The sequence below is a fragment of the Natator depressus genome, chromosome 26, assembly GCF_965152275.1.
Source record: "Natator depressus isolate rNatDep1 chromosome 26, rNatDep2.hap1, whole genome shotgun sequence".
NCBI lineage: Eukaryota > Metazoa > Chordata > Testudines > Cheloniidae > Natator > Natator depressus.
This window is the reverse complement of record NC_134259.1, coordinates 5,647,018-5,664,561: the sequence shown is the minus strand read 5'-3', so window position 1 is coordinate 5,664,561 and position 17,544 is coordinate 5,647,018. Positions and strand designations below refer to the sequence as shown.

The following is a 17,544-nucleotide window of genomic DNA, read 5'->3' as shown; positions in this document are numbered from 1 at the left end:
AATGCCAAGATACCTAACTGGGTCTAATTAGTGCCACCACTCTGTTCACCGGCAGCTGAGTGTATCACACAGGGGAGGAGTCCACCCCTACCACTGAGCAAATGGATCCCTGCCACATCTGGCCCTGGAGCCTGAACCCCCCCTGTTCCCCTCTACCCCCCAGCCTGGTGCTCGAGCACAACACTGACACACTCTGCCCTCTGGAAAGGATCACTGTGTAACAGCTGTGACCAAGCAGTGACCGCGGCAGATGGGACTGCACCTGAATGGCACATATGGTCTGCTTCTAGCACGGGGCCTGGGCCTGCAGCGAGAAGACCTGTTAACTTTAATGAGACCGTCTGGGTAGGCAAGGGCTGCAGGATTGGCCCCCAGAGCATGCAATGGTATATTATGGACCTGCTCTTTCAAATGAGGGGGAGTCAGATAAGCAGCAAAGTCTAGTTGTTAAGGTACTAGAGTGGGACTCCAGAGAGCTGCGTTCTATCCCTGGCTCTGCCACTGAGCTGCTGCCTGATCTTGGCCCAGTCACTGCCCCGCTCCATGCCTCAGTTTACCCTCCTAATTTTTGTCTAGTCCTGTCTATGTCGATTGTAAGCTCTTGGGGGCAGGGACTGACTCTCACTATGTGCATGTACAGCACCCAGCACAATGGGGCCCCAACAGATTGTGGCTTCTAGGCCTTACTGTAATGAATAGAATAAAATTTTCACGGGCTGCATGAAACTTGGAGGCCTGATTCTCTCCTCACTTTTACACCACATAGCTTTGACTTCAGCAGAGTTACACCAGAGTGAGAGGAGAGTCAGGCCCTTTGTATCTACTGCAAAGCCAGGCACCCACATTTCAAACTTGGCTCATCATAATTTTCTGCCACCTTTCCTCTGAATTCCAATTTGCCAATGTCTTTTATAATTAAAATCATAATTCTTAAGCCAAGGCCCTCCTTTCACCCCTTCCATCTGAGGATCTCAAAGCACTTTACAGAACGAGTCCTCCCAGTCCCCTGCGGGGGCAGGCCCGCACTGTTATCACCGCTGGGCAGATGTGGAAACTGAGGTCCCGGGTGGCAAAGTGATGTGCCCAAGATCACCCAGCAAGTCAGAAGCGGATTAGAGCACAGGTCGAATTCCCATGGCTGTGCTTTAATCACTCGGCAATGTTGCCCCACTTGTTAGGCTGGGGTTTCCAAAGGGGCCCTATGGGAATAAGGCGCTCAGCTCCTACTGAATTTCAAAGTCAAGTAGGTACATAACTCCCCTGGACTACTTTGAAAATCTCAGCCTTAGTTCCCAGTATGGGTGATTCTGTCCAGTGCACAATGTCCCCCTGGGCTCTGGTGAGCGAGAACCACCTCCCGCCCGGCAGCGGCCTCAGCCCCACTCACCCACATGGCCTGTGCGTGAACACTATGTAGCTCTCTTCAGCATTGCGCTCCAAGAAGGTGACGCAGGTGTGCTTCTCCCAGTGGCGCATGGCCTGCCGGAAAATCGCTCGCTGGCTGCCTGCAAGAGAGGCAGGAGGAGACCAGGAGTTCAGCTCCTTAGACTCTAAGCCCCATGGGCATTTTGTTCTCGGGTTGTACAGTGCCTAGCACCAGGGGGCCCTGGTCCGTAACTAGAGCGCCCACTTTCTGCAATAATAAATAATCACCATCGGCCCTGCTGAGGTGGGTGAGGGGCAACACAGGAATACAGCTGAGCCGGACCGGTCACAGGGTCCTACAGCACCTGGCAGAGCAACGTGCTGGAATGAGCAATGATCTTTCACTCTTACATGGCCCTGCAGGGCCAGATTTTCAAAGGGGCCCAGCACCCATCAGTTCCTGTTGTTCTCAGTGGAAGCAGTTGCATGCGCAATCCACAGGTCTCTTACCAAGGGAGGTAAGAGTCAGCATTAGGGCCTTACCAAATTCACGACCGTGATAAGTGCATCATGGACCGTGAAATCTGGTCTCCCCTGTGAAACCTGGTCTTTTGTGTGCTTTTACCCTGTACCATACAGATTTCACCAGCATTTCTCAAACTGGGGGTCCCAACCATGGTTCCCTCTTAGCTGTGCGCGTGTGCGTGCGCACACAGATCCTAAACCCCGCGCACACGGCGAAACACCGCACGCACAAACATTTGCACAAAAGAAATTTTTTGTGCCCACGGCCTGTCAAAAATTAGAGGGAACATTGGTCCCAACGCAAAAGGAGGTCAACTGGGGGGGGGGGGGGGGTTGCAAGGTTATTGCAGGGGGTCGCAGTATTGCCTGCCTTACTTCTGTGCCAGTAGCATCGCAGAAGTAAGGGTGGGAATACCGCAACCTCGCTACAATAATCTTCTTCCCCCGCCCCGACTCCTTTTGGGTCAGGACCCCGGCAGTTACAGCAGCGTGAAATATTTAAATATCTGAAATCATGGTTTTTAAAAAATCCTATGACCGTGAATTTGGTAGGGCCCTAGTCATCATCATCATCCCCATTTTAACAGAGAGGGAAACTGATGCTCATAGAGGGGAAGCCACTCATTTAAAGTCCCCACAGCAAGTTGAGGGCAGAGCTGGGAATAGAACCCAGGGGTCCTGACTCCCAATCCCCTGCTCTAACCACTGGACTGCGCTGCTGCCACGTTGGAGCCCTTCTCTCCTCAGCAATAGATGACGAGAAAGGAAAACAGCTTGGCAATGAAACGCGCTCCCAGCGTACTGAGCCGGCGGGCCCAGCACATGCCGATCGCCCCCACTCACCACTGAAGTTCCCGCTGATCACGTAGGGAATGACCCCATCCGGCCACACCCTCTCATGACGGGAAGTGGCTGCCCGGCGGCTTCGAGACCGTTCCCGGCCCTGCCTCCATTGCCTCTTCCACTGCCTCCTGGACTTCAGGCTGGTGCTGTTGGTGCTGATTCCTGGGGGCAGGAGGGCAGCAAAGGCAGGGGGTGTGACCATGGAACCATGGTGACCTGACTGTCCCCAGGCCCAACTCCTCCCTGGTGTAACACCACTGACTTCAGTGAGGCCAGCGATGGACCTGGCCCAGCGAACCTAGCACACCAGACCGATCAATAATCCATGCTCCGTTACATCTGTTTTGGGGTGATGAATCCAAGGCCCAGTTTGAGGGTCATGATAACAGGGATTAAGATGAGACCACCAAACTCATCGCAGGAATAAATCTACATCACACTTGAACCCAGGACTTCACAGTGGAAAGCCAGGATATGATCTCCCCGCTAGCCCAGATTACAGGCAGAATGGACTAATTACTCATCTAGCATGGCCTTCGCCAAAGCCACCAGTTCTCTACAGTGCCGAGGAGACAGTGGCTTTGGTCCCTCTTGAGCTGGATTAGGATGGGGCAGAGCAGAGGCCAGCTAGTGCCCCCGGGATCTCAAGCGACATGTGCTTGGCTTGGGAATCACAGCCGTTCCAAAATTTTGCCTGTCTCTGTAAGAAAATGAAATAAAAGCAGCCGGGGCACACCAAGTTCTTGGTCTCCAAACAGTCTGGAATGCTGCCATCAAAGGGCTCATGGAAGATGCTGCCTGTCGGGATGGGCCGGGGCTTGTGATGGGACATGGCGTGGCCAAAGACACACAGACGGGCCCCCTGGCAAAGAGTGCATGGGGCTTGCTGATTTCGCAACGGACAGTATCCAGGACAGGAGTCAAAGGAGGGCGAGATGCACTGTCCTAGGGTTGGGGGTTCCACGACCACCGCTCCCAAGAGAAGGAGGCGTGTGGTGGTGGTCGGGGACTCTCTCCTCAGGGGGACTGAGTCATCTATCTGCCACCCCGACCGGGAAAACCGAGAAGTCTGCTGCTTGCCAGGAGCTAAGATTCGCGATGTGATGGAGAGACTGCCGAGACTCATCAAGCCCTCGGATCACGACCCCTTCCTGCTTCTCCACGTGGGCACCAATGATACTGCCAAGAATGACCTTGAGCGGATCATTGCAGACTACGTGGCTCTGGGAAGAAGGATAAAGGAGTTTGAGGCGCAAGTGGTGTTCTCGTCCATCCTCCCCGTGGAAGGAAAAGGCCGGGGTAAAGACCGTCGAATCGTGGAAGTCAACGATTGGCTATGCAGGTGGTGTTGGAGAGAAGGCTTTGGATTCTTTGACCGTGGGATGGTGTTCCAAGAAGGAGGAGTGCTGCGCAGAGACAGGCTCCACCTTACGAAGAGAGGGAAGAGCATCTTCGCGAGCAGACTGGCTAACCTAGTGAGGAGGGCTTTAAACTAGGTTCACCGAGGGAAGGAGACCAAAGCCCTGAGGTAAGTGGGGAAGTGGGATACCGGGAGGAAGCACGAGCAGGAGCGTGTGAGAGGGGAGGGCTCCTGCCTCATATTGAGAAAGAGGGGCGATCAGCGGGTTATCTCAAGTGCCTATATACAAATGCACAAAGCCTGGGAAACAAGCAGGGAGAACTGGAAGTCCTGGCAAAGTCAAGGAATTATGATGTGATTGGAATAACAGAGACTTGGTGGGATAACTCACATGACTGGAGTACTGTCATGGATGGATATAAGCTGGATATAAGCTGAGGAAGGACAGGCAGGGCAGAAAAGGTGGGGGAGTTGCACTGTATGTAAGGGAGCAGTATGACTGCTCAGAGCTCCGGTATGAAACTGCAGAAAAACCTGAGAGTCTCTGGATTAAGTTTAGAAGTGTGAGCAACAAGGGTGATGTTGTGGTGGGAGTCTGCTATAGACCACCGGACCAGGGGGATGAGATGGACGAGGCTTTCTTCCGGCAACTCGCAGAAGCTACTAGATCGCATGCCCTGGTTCTCATGGGAGACTTCAATCACCTTGATATCTGCTGGGAGAGCAATACAGCGGTGCACAGACAATCCAGGAAGTTTTTGGAAAATGTAGGGGACAATTTCCTGCTGCAAGTGCTGGAGGAACCAACTAGGGGCAGAGCTCTTCCTGACCTGCTGCTCACAGACCGGGAAGAATTAGTAGGGGAAGCAAAAGTGGATGGGAACCTGGGATGCAGTGACCATGAGATGGTCGAGTTCAGGATCCTGACACAAGGAGGAAAGGAAAGCAGCAGAATAGGACCCTAGACTTCAGAAAAGCAGACTTTGACTCCCTCAGGGAACTGATGGGCAGGATCCCCTGGGAGAATAACATGAGGGGGAAAGGAGTCCAGGAGAGCTGGCTTTATTTTAAAGAATCCTTATTGAGGTTACAGGGACAAACCATCCCGATGTGTAGAAAGAATAGTAAATATGGCAGGCGACCAGCTTGGCTTAACAGGGAAATCCTTGCTGATCTTAAACACAAAAAAGAAGCTTACAAGAAGTGGAAGATTGGACAAATGACCAGGGATGAGTATAAAAATATTGCTCGGGCATGCAGGAGTGAAATCAGGAAGGCCAAATCACACCTGGAGTTGCAGCTAGCAAGAGATGTTAAGAGTAACAAGAAGGGTTTCTTCAGGTATGTTGGCAACAAGAAGAAAGTCAAGGGAAGTGTGGGCCCCTTACTGAATGAGGGAGGCAACCTAGTGACAGAGGATGTGGAAAAAGCTAATGTACTCAATGCTTTTTTTGCCTCTGTCTTCACGAACAAGGCCAGCTCCCAGACTGCTGTACTGGGCAGCACAGCATGGGGAGGAGGAGACCAGCCCTTTGTGGAGAAAGAAGTGGTTCGGGACTATTTAGAAAAGCTGGACATGCACAAGTCCATGGGGCCGGATGCGTTGCATCCGAGAGTGCTAAAGGAGTTGGCGGATGTGATTGTGGAGCCATTGTCCATTATCTTTGAAAACTCATGGCGATCCGGGGAAGTCCCGGACGACTGGAAAAAGGCTAATGTAGTGCCCATCTTTAAAAAAGGAAAGGAGGATCCTGGGAACTACAGGCCAGTCAGCGTCACCTCAGTCCCTGGAAAAATCATGGAGCAGGTCCTCAAGGAACCAATTCTGAAGCACTTAGAGAGAGGAAAGTGATCAGGAACAATCAGCACGGATTCACCAAGGGCAAGTCATGCCTGACTAATCTAATTGCCTTCTATGACGAGATAACTGGCCCTGTGGATGAAGGGAAAGCAGTGGACGTGTTCTTCCTTGACTTTAGCAAAGCTTTTGACACTGTCTCCCACAGTATTCTTGCCAGCAAGTTAAAGAAGTATGGGCTGGATGAATGCACTATAAGGTGGGTAGAAAGTTGGCTAGATTGTCAGGCTCAACGGGTAGTGATCAATGGCTCCTTGTCTAGTTGGCAGCCAGTATCAAGCGGAGTGCCCCAAGGGTCGGTCTTGGGGCCACTTTTGTTCAATATCTTCATAAATGATCTGGAGGATGGTGTGGATTGCACTCTCAGCAAGTTGGCAGACGACACTAAACTGGGAGGAGTGGTAGATACACTGGAGGGTAGGGATAGGATACAGAGGGACCTAGACAAATTGGAGGATTGGGCCAAAAGAAATCTGATGAGGTTCAACAAGGACAAGTGCAGAGTCCTGCACTTAGTCTGGAAGAATCCAATGCACCGCTACAGACTAGGGACCGAATGGCTCGGCAGCAGTTCTGCAGAAAAGGACCTGGGGTTACAGTGGACGAGAAGCTGGATGAGAGTCAACAGTGTGCCCTTGTTGCCAAGAAGGCCAATGGCATTTTGGGATGTATAAGTAGGGGCATTGCCAGCAGATCAAGGGACGTGATCGTTCCCCTCTATTCGACATTGGTGAGGCCTCATCTGGAGTACTGTGTCCAGTTTTGGGCCCCATACTACAAGAAGGATGTGGAAAAATTGGAGAGTCCAGCGGAGGGCAACAAAAATGATTAGGGGACTGGAACACATGACTTATGAGGAGAGACTGAGCAAACTGGGATTGTTTAGTCTACAGAAGAGAAGAATGAGGGGGGATTTGATAGCTACTTTCAACTACCTGAAAGGTGGTTCCAAAGAGGATGGTTCTAGACTATTCTCAGTGGTAGCAGATGACAGGACAAGGAGTAATGGTCTCAAGTTGCAGTGGGGGAGATTTAGGTTGGATATTAGGAAAAACTTTTTCACTGGGAGGGTGGTGAAACACTGGAATACGTTACCTAGGGAGGTGGTGGAATCTCCTTCCTTAGAAGTTTTTAAGGTCAGGCTTGACAAAGCCCTGGCTGGGATGATTTAATTGGGGATCGGTCCTGCTTTGAGCAGGGGGTTGGACTAGATGACCTCCTGAGGTCCCTTCCAACCCTGATATTCTATGATTCTATGAGTTGCCACAGATCCGTCCCCAGGTCTGTGGGAAGGGCTTAGGCACTGGGATTATGCTGTGTCCCTAGCTTTGCCCTGGGACCCCTGACTGGTTCATAGGAAGAGATTTTCCAGAATGATTTTCGATGCCCAATTCAAGATGTCTTAAAGGGGTCATGTCACCAGAGGGCGGGTGCTCAGCACTGTCTGAAAGTCAGGCCTCTTTGGATGGTTTTGGGCCGGGCACCTGAGAACAGAGGTATCCCCAAGGGTTAATCACTTTCCAGAATCTCAGCCAGAAACGGACCATGGGGCCCACTTTGTGTGAGCCACGATGGTGCATGAGGTAGGAGAAACTGCAGATGGAGAAAACCCGTTAGCTCCCGACTGGTCCATTGCCTCCGGGGCCCATGGCAGGACTGTCCCCTCCAGCCTATTTCCCAGCACTTTGCCTAGCCCCGCTACTACAGTTCCAAGCAATGGGGCGTCTGCTCGTCTCTTTGCGGAGAGTCTCCCCACAGCCTCATAGATCCCCCTAGCAGGGAGACAGCAAGACTGGAGGACAGATCCCCCGGAACTCCGGGGGAACGTGAATGGTTAAACAGCTTCCCTGAGGTGCCTCTGGGAACTGGCCCTGAGCTGGGGTACCTTTGTCTTATCCCAAACAGACGTGCAGCCTGCAAATATTATTAGTGGAGCCATGCCAGAGGTGGCTGCCCCTTTTTCAGTCTGTCTCAGTACTAGCAGCTGAGCTAACAGTGGGGCAGCCTGCAGGGCTAACGACCCCTACCTCTCAGCAGGACGGGTGGTAGGGTCTATGCAATCCTTCAGCGCTGGCCAGGCCATTCTGTTTATCTTTGGTGCGGGGCAGGGAGGATGAAAGAAAGGCAGGAGAACAGGGCTGGGGAGCCCTGCTGTTAGGGTTGCACCAAATGGCTCCTGTGCTCAAGTCACTAGTTAAGGGCCTGTGGTGAACAGAGCTAGAACAGGAGGGTCTGTGATTTGTAAGTGACACAGAAAGAGAATCCTGGAGATGGGGAAGTGTCCTTCCTACCTGTGGCTCTCAGGGCTAAACCAGTGAGCTCTTTGGGGGCAGGGATTATCCCTTTGTTCTGCGTTCGTACATCACCCAGCACAATGGGTCTTGGGCCAGGGCCTGGGCTCCTTGGAGCTATGGATACTACAAATAATCCAGATGCTTGATATCGTAAAGAGGATGTGGGGGGAATTAAACCTTTTAGGTCCCTTCTATATCTTGCTTCTTTTAAGAGAGCTACAACACAGGCCTTGCCAGAGACAACCAGGACATGAATAATAAGTCTCTGTGCTTCCCATCACACAAGCTCAAAGCACTGCGTGAAGACGGGCCACTGTTGTGATACCGTTCCCAGACTGAGTCACACAGGTGACATGACTCACCCAACGTCACACAGTATAGCAGTGGCAGAGCCGGGAACTTGGGGCCTCCTGACTCTCAGGCCAGTGCCCTACCATTGAGTCAAGCTCTCCCTTCTAACATCATCCTGCAGCTAGGCATTCCCCAGTAACGAATACCGGGCTAACGATACAGGATGGAGTTTTCAAAGGGGCTTTCAGGGAGCAGGGCTCCCAACTCCCATTGACTTTCCCATCAGGACCCTTTGAAAATTCCAGTCCATGATCCCCTCTTCTCAAGGGGCCCTGGCTCAAGCCATCCCCTGCCAGCTGATCCCTTCTGCTTTGGGGACTCTCCCTCCATTTCATTATGCAGCACGACATGCGACACTGCCTGCCGGAAATCATTTAGAAATGTGACCTCGGGGACCACCCCAGCATCAGCGGCTCAGCAGATGGGGCAGAAACATCCCTCTGCTTTGGGGCTGGGAGGCACTTAGTAATCTTACCAAATAACAGTAACTATGAAAGACTTTGGCAACCCCACTCTTCTCCGACCCCCCGTGTGCGGAGGCATCTAAAGGAAGCACCTGGAAGGGACCAGAGTAAAGAGCTCTGGCAGCTGAGCAGTTACTACCGCTCTTAAGGTGCTACTGTACCTGAGGTGTTGATGGCTGTTTTCTTGATGGGGCGGCGTTTGAGGTCCACGAGTCGGTCCACTTGGAATAACCTGAGATCCTCCTCGTCCAATGCGATGTCTCCCAGAAAGGCAGCTGGAAAAGGGGACAGGCCGGTTATGGGGCAGAAATCGTCAGGTTTTAATTTTGCTGCCCTCCCAGGGTAGGGGTTTTATAAGGGGAACCCTGGAGTTTGCAGTCATGGGATATTATTCAAGCTGGGTTTTCAAATGTCCTGCAGCCACTGCTGGGCCAGATTTTCAAGAGCTCAGCTCCCATTGCAATGCTTACGGATGAAATTTCCCAGTATGTGGCGTTTTGCAGCACTTATGTCCCACTGAAGGTAAAAAACGGGGAGTTTCAGGGTTTCAGTGATGCACAGGGTTTGTTCTGGCCCTCTGTCACCAGGAAGGCCAAGACCAGCACCCAGCTGCCGGAGCAATCAATGCTCTAGAAACGGGACTTTGGGGTCTTGGTTCCAGGGTCCCGTATGGTACCATAATCATAGCCCAAGCAGAAGGGGCAGGAGAGTAACGGACAACTGGTGACGACTTGTAGGTATCACAAGACTCCAGCGCTGCCAGCTCTTGTGATTCTGTCACGGAGTCTCACTATATTTGGTGTGTTTCTCAAGGCACTTTCTGACCACAGACGAACATGGTTAGGTGAGAATCTCCACTTTCGTTAAAAAAAAAGGAGAAAGTTTCTAGCACTTATGGCTGCCGAGAAAAGCTTGGAACCAGGACCCAAAGGCACTCTAAAGGCCCAGAAATGAGGAGGTAAAGAAAAAGAACCCAACAGTTGCTGGGTTTCCTCCCCCCTCCACCCCATATCTCATGATTTGTAAGCCAGTCCCATGATTTTTGGGACACAACTCATGCTTTGTAAAGGCTTGGCATTAGTGATACTGCCAGTGTATATTTATTCTCCAGGATTATTATTTCAGAACATTCCACCGGACCTTCTGAAAAGAGCAAGGAGGCAGGGCAAAAGACTGGAGACCCGATTCTCTATTGCCCTGTGCAGCCATATTTACACCAGCACAACAGGGTGTCAAATGCTACCCTTCGGAACTGGCATCTTACAGTCACTTGGCACTGGTGCAAATGACTGCACAAAGTGGACAATGCAGGATCAGGCCCCTGGACGTGCAGCTCAGAGGGTGCCTCATGGATACAGAGATTCCAGGGCCAGACAGGAACACCGCGATAAATCACAGGGCAGAGAATTCCACTCCGTGGCTCGGTGAGTTAGGAGCCCAGTGCACACGCTCTAGTCTGTTGGGTTCTCATTGCCCCCAGTAAACCGAGCTCAGATCAACCGTGTTTCCTTTGCCGCACAGCAGCTGCAGAGTGCCCTGCAGGTTTGGGTCGGGGAACATTTGCCAGCTCACAAGGGACACTGATAATCATTGTAAACAAATGGGGGCAGGTGGGGGGGGACGACAGTATTTGGTGCCCCGGGACCTGCCCATGGATTCTCTTGTGCACAGGCACCTCAGCCCATGTCACAATCCCAGATAACTGACCTCAGAAAACACACTACTGGGGCAAAGTGCGGCTCCAATCCAGGGATAACTAAGGCAGATTCTCTCTCCGTTTCTCCTCTTGCCCAGCCTCCCCTGAATCCCAGGACAGGAAAGGTGAGGAGTTAATCTCCACCTCAAATGCACCTCCGAAAGAATGCAGCTGGCTTTTCCCTCTCCTTCCTTCCCTCCCACTCCCTTTTTTAAAATAAAAACACAGTGCGTGCAGGGAAAGCAGCAGCAAAGACGACTGATGAAGCTGGAGCACCCACCGGCGCTCTGTGCCCCACCACTGTGCCGGTTCACCAGCTCTGCTGGCAGCAGTGACTCTCAGACATCTGGTTTGGATACAACAGGCCTCGGGACTTTTTTTTTATTAATTATTATTACACACATTGTTTTAACCTGGAGCTTCTTTTGCAAGTTCCCTCTTTGCACCCTCCTTTTTCTTTGTGTCTCCACACACACGCCAGTCTACGGCCAAGGGATACTCAAATAACCTCAGCTTCCTCTGCCAAAGAGAATATAAACCATATGGTACAACTGAGAGATCACTGGTGCAAACACGGCCTCTGCCTCCCTCCTTCCCCACAGCGAGCCTGGATTCAGCTCCTTCGCACGATGGCCGCTGCAGACAGCAGCCCCAGAGTCACAACAGAGGCCCTCAGAGGATGGGGTGGGGGCCCTGTGTCTGATTTGCCAGCCTGGGGGAGGGGGTCCAACATTCAAAGGGTAGACGGGGCTCAAGCTGCAAAGTCTGGATTCAGATTTTACTCACATTTTAAGTTTGGAGCTAAGTTTGGGGCTGTCCTGGTATAAAGATTAGTGGCCCAAGTGCATTGTTCAGATCTGGGATCTGATCCAGTGGTTTGGTTCGGGTCCATCAGGAGCTGCAAGCCAACCCCTGAGCTTGCAGCGCGGCCCTCATTCAGGCAAATCTCACTACAACCACTGGGAGTGTCACCTGGGTAAGGAAGGCCCAGAAGATTTCTCCCCATGTGTCCAATGAAATTCACCCCGAGCAAAGTACCCACAAGGCTAGGCACCACTTTAGTCCTACTTAAGCCCTCAGATTGGGCCTTGCCTCGTACATAGACCTAGTCCTGGCCCAGTGCACGGTGTATGTGTGGAATTTGACCCCCAGAGAAGACGGAGTATCCATCCTCCTGGTTACAAGGGCAATTCTACAGCAACAAGCTCTCCAAGCATCACAGTAGAGCTCTGGGTAGTTAAGAACCGCACTGCGCCATGCAAGCAGATAATGCCAGTCAATCCTCTGTGTAGAACACACCTAGATTGGAAGCCACAGCTATGTGACGAACGGTCCCAGAACGTGACAGCAGAGAATGGGGACACCTCGTGCATGTGGTAGGAGAAAGGAGATGAGGGAATCCCAGTATCCAGCTTCTGAAATCCCATTATTACTATTAATCATGTTTATTACGGTAGCGCCTAGGGACCAACCAAGAATGGGGCCCCATTGTGCTGGGCATGGTCAAACACAGAGTACCAGGCAGTCCTTGCCCAGAGCAGCCTACAATTTAAATAGACCAGGAGCCAGTTCAGAATTATCCTTCTTGTGTTTAAAACCCTTCATGGACTCATTTCCACTGTTATCACACACCTGGTCCTTCTCTCTGCTCCTCTCGCTCCCCTTGGCCAGCTCTGGCTTCCTTCCTATTCTATCAAGCAGACTGGCCCCACCACCAATGTTCCCTCTAATTTTTGACAGGCCGTGTGCGCAAAAAATGTCTTCTGTGCAAATTGTTGTGCTTCTGTGCAAATTTTTGTGCATGCGGTGTTTTGCCGGGTGTGCGGGCACGTGCGCAGCTTAGAGGGAACAGTGCCCACAGCCATTTGACTGGATAATACATACCCTGGGTCTGCACTTCTGTGCTAGTGAGTGACTGGCTACTGATAGCTGGAATCACCAGGGTAAACAAAGCCTGTGCTGTATGCTGCATACAGGGGGACCATGGGAGCAACCTAATCTTTAAAGGATATAACTTGCATTGCCACAGAGGGAAAAAACCAGTGCTAAAAAGAAACAGGATGGTTTCTGGCCAAAGGAGGCTGAGAAAGAATACCCCAGACTTAACAATTGGCTTGGAAGACGGCTTTTTCCTCCTCCCTCCATTTCCTTCCTCTGGAAAAGCCATCTAAGCTCTCCTCTTTGCTGTGTAGATGGAATCCACATGCAAACCCTAGGCGGCTGCATCTTAGAGATACACCATCAACACTCAGCCAGCCAGCCCTGGGATGGCGATTCAGCTCAGTTACAGGAATTTGGCTCAGCTGTCTGCCTTGGGGGCCAGACTTTCACTGAAACACCCTGTGCAGGTCTGGAGAGGGGGTTTAGGTCATTTATCTTGTTCCTATAAGAGCCCAGTGTCGAAAGATGTATGTAGATTGCAGGCTCTTTGGGGCAGGGACCATCCATCCCTCTGTTCTATGTTTGCACAGTGCCTAGCACCACAGGCCAGGTCCATGAATGGGGAGCTGCAGACTGCATGAGGCAATGTCTTGCCCTTCCCTCTACAATGCAATCAACGGGCAGCCACAGTCCATGTTAGAATCATTGAAAGGGAAAGCAGCCAGCACAGTGGAATGAGGAGGACAGAATCATAGGACTTCATGAAATAAGCCACCTCCTCCTGCATTTCTAGCTCACCAACATTTTCTGGCACCAACGAAAAGGTGGAGGAGAGAGTAATAACAATGAAAAGGAAGGTGACAGGATCAGTTAACACGTAAGGAAAGGTGATGCCCAGTCCCTGCTTTGATGCAATTGAACATCTTTAATTATGTCTTTAATTATGAAAATGAGACAGGACAATTAGGGTAACTCGAGAAAACTAAAAGCCTTCTGAATATTGAGCTAGAATCAGATCCTGACCCAGAAATTAACGTGGTACCTGCCCCCCTTTTACAATGGCTGATCCAAGCCCCCTGCTCTGAACAAAACTTGGAGACCTTTGGCTCTGGACCTCATGGTTCAGGCCTGTCTCTAGAGATCACAGCTTTGACCAGATACAGAACAATGATGTTCTGCACGACCATGTCTCCACTACCACTTATGTCAGCAAAACTTATGCTGCTCAGAGGTGTGAAACACACACACACACGCCCCGAGCAACATATGTTTCAATGGCAGAAGTGGCCGTGTGGACAGCGCTATGTCGGTGGGAGAGCTTCTCCCACCGACATAGCTACCGCCGCTCACTGGGGCGGTTGAATTATGTCAACAGGAGAGCTCTCTCCCATCGGCCTAGAGCGGCTACACGAGAGATCTTACCGCAGCGCCGGTGCTGTGAAGTCTCCAGTATCTCAACATACTTCCCCCAGAAGGGTGGGTTTTCTCCCTAGTTTACAGCAGAGCAGAACGAGACACACAAAGGGTGACTTGCCAGAGTCACAGAGCAGGCCTGGGGTGAAGAACTCAAGTGTCTGGGCTCCCAGTCTGGCACTCTACCCACTGTGACACACTGCCTCATGCAGCTAGAAGAAGGAACCCGGCTACGAACTGTGCAATATTTGGATTGACTATCCATTTATGTGGGCAAGGAGGCAATGGAGTAGTGCAAAAATAATAATAATAATTACAAGATAATAAAAAAGAATACAGCTTTTAGGGAACATGTCAGAACCTGCAAGGGGAAGATTAGGGATTGCAGGAGTTCTGACTCTCAAATACATTAATGGACAATACCCTCACTTAGGTAGTGCCAAGAATCATAGTATATTAGGGTTGGAAGAGACCTCAGGACATCATCTAGTCCAATCCCCTGCTAAAGGCAGGACCTACCCCAACTAAATCATCCCAGCCAAGGTTTTGTCAAGCTGGGCCTTAAAAACCTCTAAGGAAGGAGATTCCACCACCTCCTTAGGTAACCCATTCCAGTGCTTCACCACCCTCCTAGTGAAATAGTGTTTCCCAATATCCAACCTAGACCTCTCCCGTTGCAACTTGAGACCATTGCTCCTTGTTCTGTCATCTGCCACCACTGAGAACAACCGAGCTCCATCCTCTTTGGAACCCCCCTTCAGGTAGTTGGAGGCTGCTATCAAATCCCCCCTCACTCTTCTCTTCTGCAGACTAAATAATCCCAGTTCCCTCAGCCTCTCCTCGTAAGTCATGTGCCCCAGCCCCTGAATCATTTTTGTTGCCCTCCATTGGACTCTCTCCAGTTTGTCCACATCCCTTCTGTAGTGGGGGGACCAAAACTGGATGCAGTACTCCAGGTGTGGCCTCACCAGTGCCCAACAGAGGGGAATAATCACTTCCCTTGATCTGCTGGCAATGCTCCTACTAATGCATCCCAATATGCCATTGGCCTTTCTGGCAACAAGGGCACACTACTGACTCATATCCAGCTTCTCGTCCACTGTAATCCCCAGGTCCTTTTCTGCGAAAGAACAGTACAGAAAGGCAAGGGAAAGTAAACTCGCTGAAGGAGCTGCAAGGCTATGAATGCAGCCACGAGATACAAATTAAGAGAATGTATAGAAGCCACATGGGGAGACTTATGGTACGTGCAAGACCTGGGTAATGAAACTGCAAGTCTTTAGAGCCAGATTCTCAGCCTCATTCCATTATCTTCAATAACTGACAAATACATGCATCTCCTCTGAAAAGTGGCTGATGCTTTCAACCGAGCAATGCTGATTTATTGCAGCTAAGGATCTGGCTCATTGAAGCTGGGTGTATCCCTAAATGAAGGTGGCTTTATGTGTTTTTAAGAGGCAATGTATTTTAATAGCCACGTGGGTGGAGAACACAATTCTCTGCAGCAAAGGGATCGCTGGCGAAGGGAATCAACACAGACAAACTGCACACTTAGGATTTGGAAAAGTTCCATCTTCCCCCCCACGCGGCAGCAACAAAACAAAACAAAAACAGAACATATCGGCCACTGCAACAAGGCGGCAACAATGCCCATCAGAGGAATAGACAGTCTAAGATCTGCCCTCTTGACCAAGCTCCTAAAGCCTCCAGCAGGAAATGGGAAACCAATAATTATTCGTATATTTTTTAAATATTTGGCAAAACCAAGGCAGCAAAGTATCACTTGCGAGCTCCTGCCAGCAGCACTTTCAAAGAGCTCAGCTACACATGTACCAACACGACTGCAGTGCATCATGGGTGACTTGCACGGGAGGATCACTGTAGGTCAGGGAACGTTTCAGGGAATGCTGGAGAGAAGGACTGTGGCTCTATGTAGGCTAGCTCTTTTCCCCCCCATTATCACCAGATCAGCTCCAGCCCTCAGTGTTTTTACTGGCATGTTGTCTAACTCTGTTCAGCGCAAGCCTAAGTGACGTGGGGGTTAAAAAGTCTGTAGTCATTGGCACCACTAGCAGAGTTGAACAGATACTGGGATGGACCCAAAGAGGCAGAAGTATTTAGACCAGGGGACTAGGAATCAGGATTCCTGGGTTCTATCCCTGACTCTGAGAGGGGACTGTGGTCTTGTGCCTAGAGCAGCTAAGTGGGAATCAGGACACCTGGGTTCCTTTGGCTGAGAGCAAGTGGTGTTTACTGAGGTACAGGAGGCTACTGGGTGTCAGGACCCCTGGGTTCTATTCCCAGGTTGCCATTGACTTGCTGAGTGCCCTTGGGCTAGGGCCAAAGCCTGCTCCTGTTAAAGCCAATGAGAGTTTTACCATTGTCTCAACGGGCGCAGGATCAACATCCCAACTCGCTTACTTCCCTGTGCCATCTCTTCCCTTCATCTGCAAAGTGGGTTATGATGATACTCATCTATCCTGCAGAGGGTTGTGGGATTGAATTAATTATTGTTTGAAAAGTGCTTTGAGATGGGTAGAGGGGTACTGTCACACCGGGCTAAAGGGGTATTAGAAACTAACAGAGCTGGTCAGATAATGGCAAGGATTTTCCAAGAAAAATTTCATAACAAAATAAAACATTTTTTTAAAAAAATTTCATGACTGTTTTTCAGTTTTTAATCATTTTCAACGTCCAATATATATAATTTTTTCATTGAGAAAAAACCCAGAAAGTGTCACAAGAACAAACCTTTTTTCTATTCTAAAAAAAGGCAGTTTTCATCAAAAATCTTTTTTCAAGCAAAAGATTTCAACGAATGCCATTAAATGATCCACTGGAGTTTCCGCCGCCACATCACAGACAATGGAGTGAAGGAGCGTTCAGCCCATTTGCAAAGATTCCCAAGACACTTTTAATTTCTCTGACAGCATTGGCTGTAATTGATACAATGTTGTTGTGACTTGTTTATTCCCAATTAGCATAATGGCTGTTGCTGTCTGATGTTTGCAGTTCATGGGTGATAGCAGATTAGCAAGCAGAGCGCTCCCTGTAAATTACCCTCTCTGCAATGCAAGGGGGAAGCGGAGAATTTTAACAGCCTTCAACCAGCACTAGACCCCAAAGCTCAGGCAGATGGCAGGACATGGCAGTACAGACTGTGGGGTCACAAGCAAGAGCTGCCAGAAGGGAAGAGAAAACTGATCTCCGGGCCAGCTCCTCCTCTCATCCTGCTGTCAGATGGAGGAAACTGGTTTAGCGCACAGGTTGCAAGTCTCTGCAGGGATTCTAGTAGCGACTGGTGTCTGAACAAACAGGGAACGGGCTTCCCATGTCCCAGTATGCGGCTGATGGGGCCAAACTCGCCATTTTCTCATGAGCCTTGTGACATTTGGTGTTTTTCTTTGAGCCCCAGCTCCTGGAGTCATGTGAATACCTGAGAATGGCAGCTTCCATTGTTTAAAAACAAGTTTCTAGCCCTCATGATTGTGGAA

At 50.5% G+C, this 17,544-nt stretch overlaps 1 protein-coding gene across 3 annotated transcripts in view; it reads right to left on the bottom strand.

Annotated features, from left to right (window-relative positions):
* BMP1 (bone morphogenetic protein 1) overlaps window positions 1-17,544 on the bottom strand; it is an 83,828-nt gene that overhangs the window by 41,152 nt on the left and 25,132 nt on the right. For all 3 annotated transcript variants that reach the window (XM_074940361.1, XM_074940364.1, XM_074940363.1), the window contains exons 2-4: window positions 9,222-9,335; window positions 2,734-2,895; window positions 1,388-1,505 (exon numbers count right to left, since the gene is read on the bottom strand). In XM_074940361.1, coding sequence (XP_074796462.1) covers window positions 1,388-1,505; window positions 2,734-2,895; window positions 9,222-9,335 — 394 coding nt within the window. The remainder of the gene's footprint in view (window positions 1-1,387; window positions 1,506-2,733; window positions 2,896-9,221; window positions 9,336-17,544) is intronic.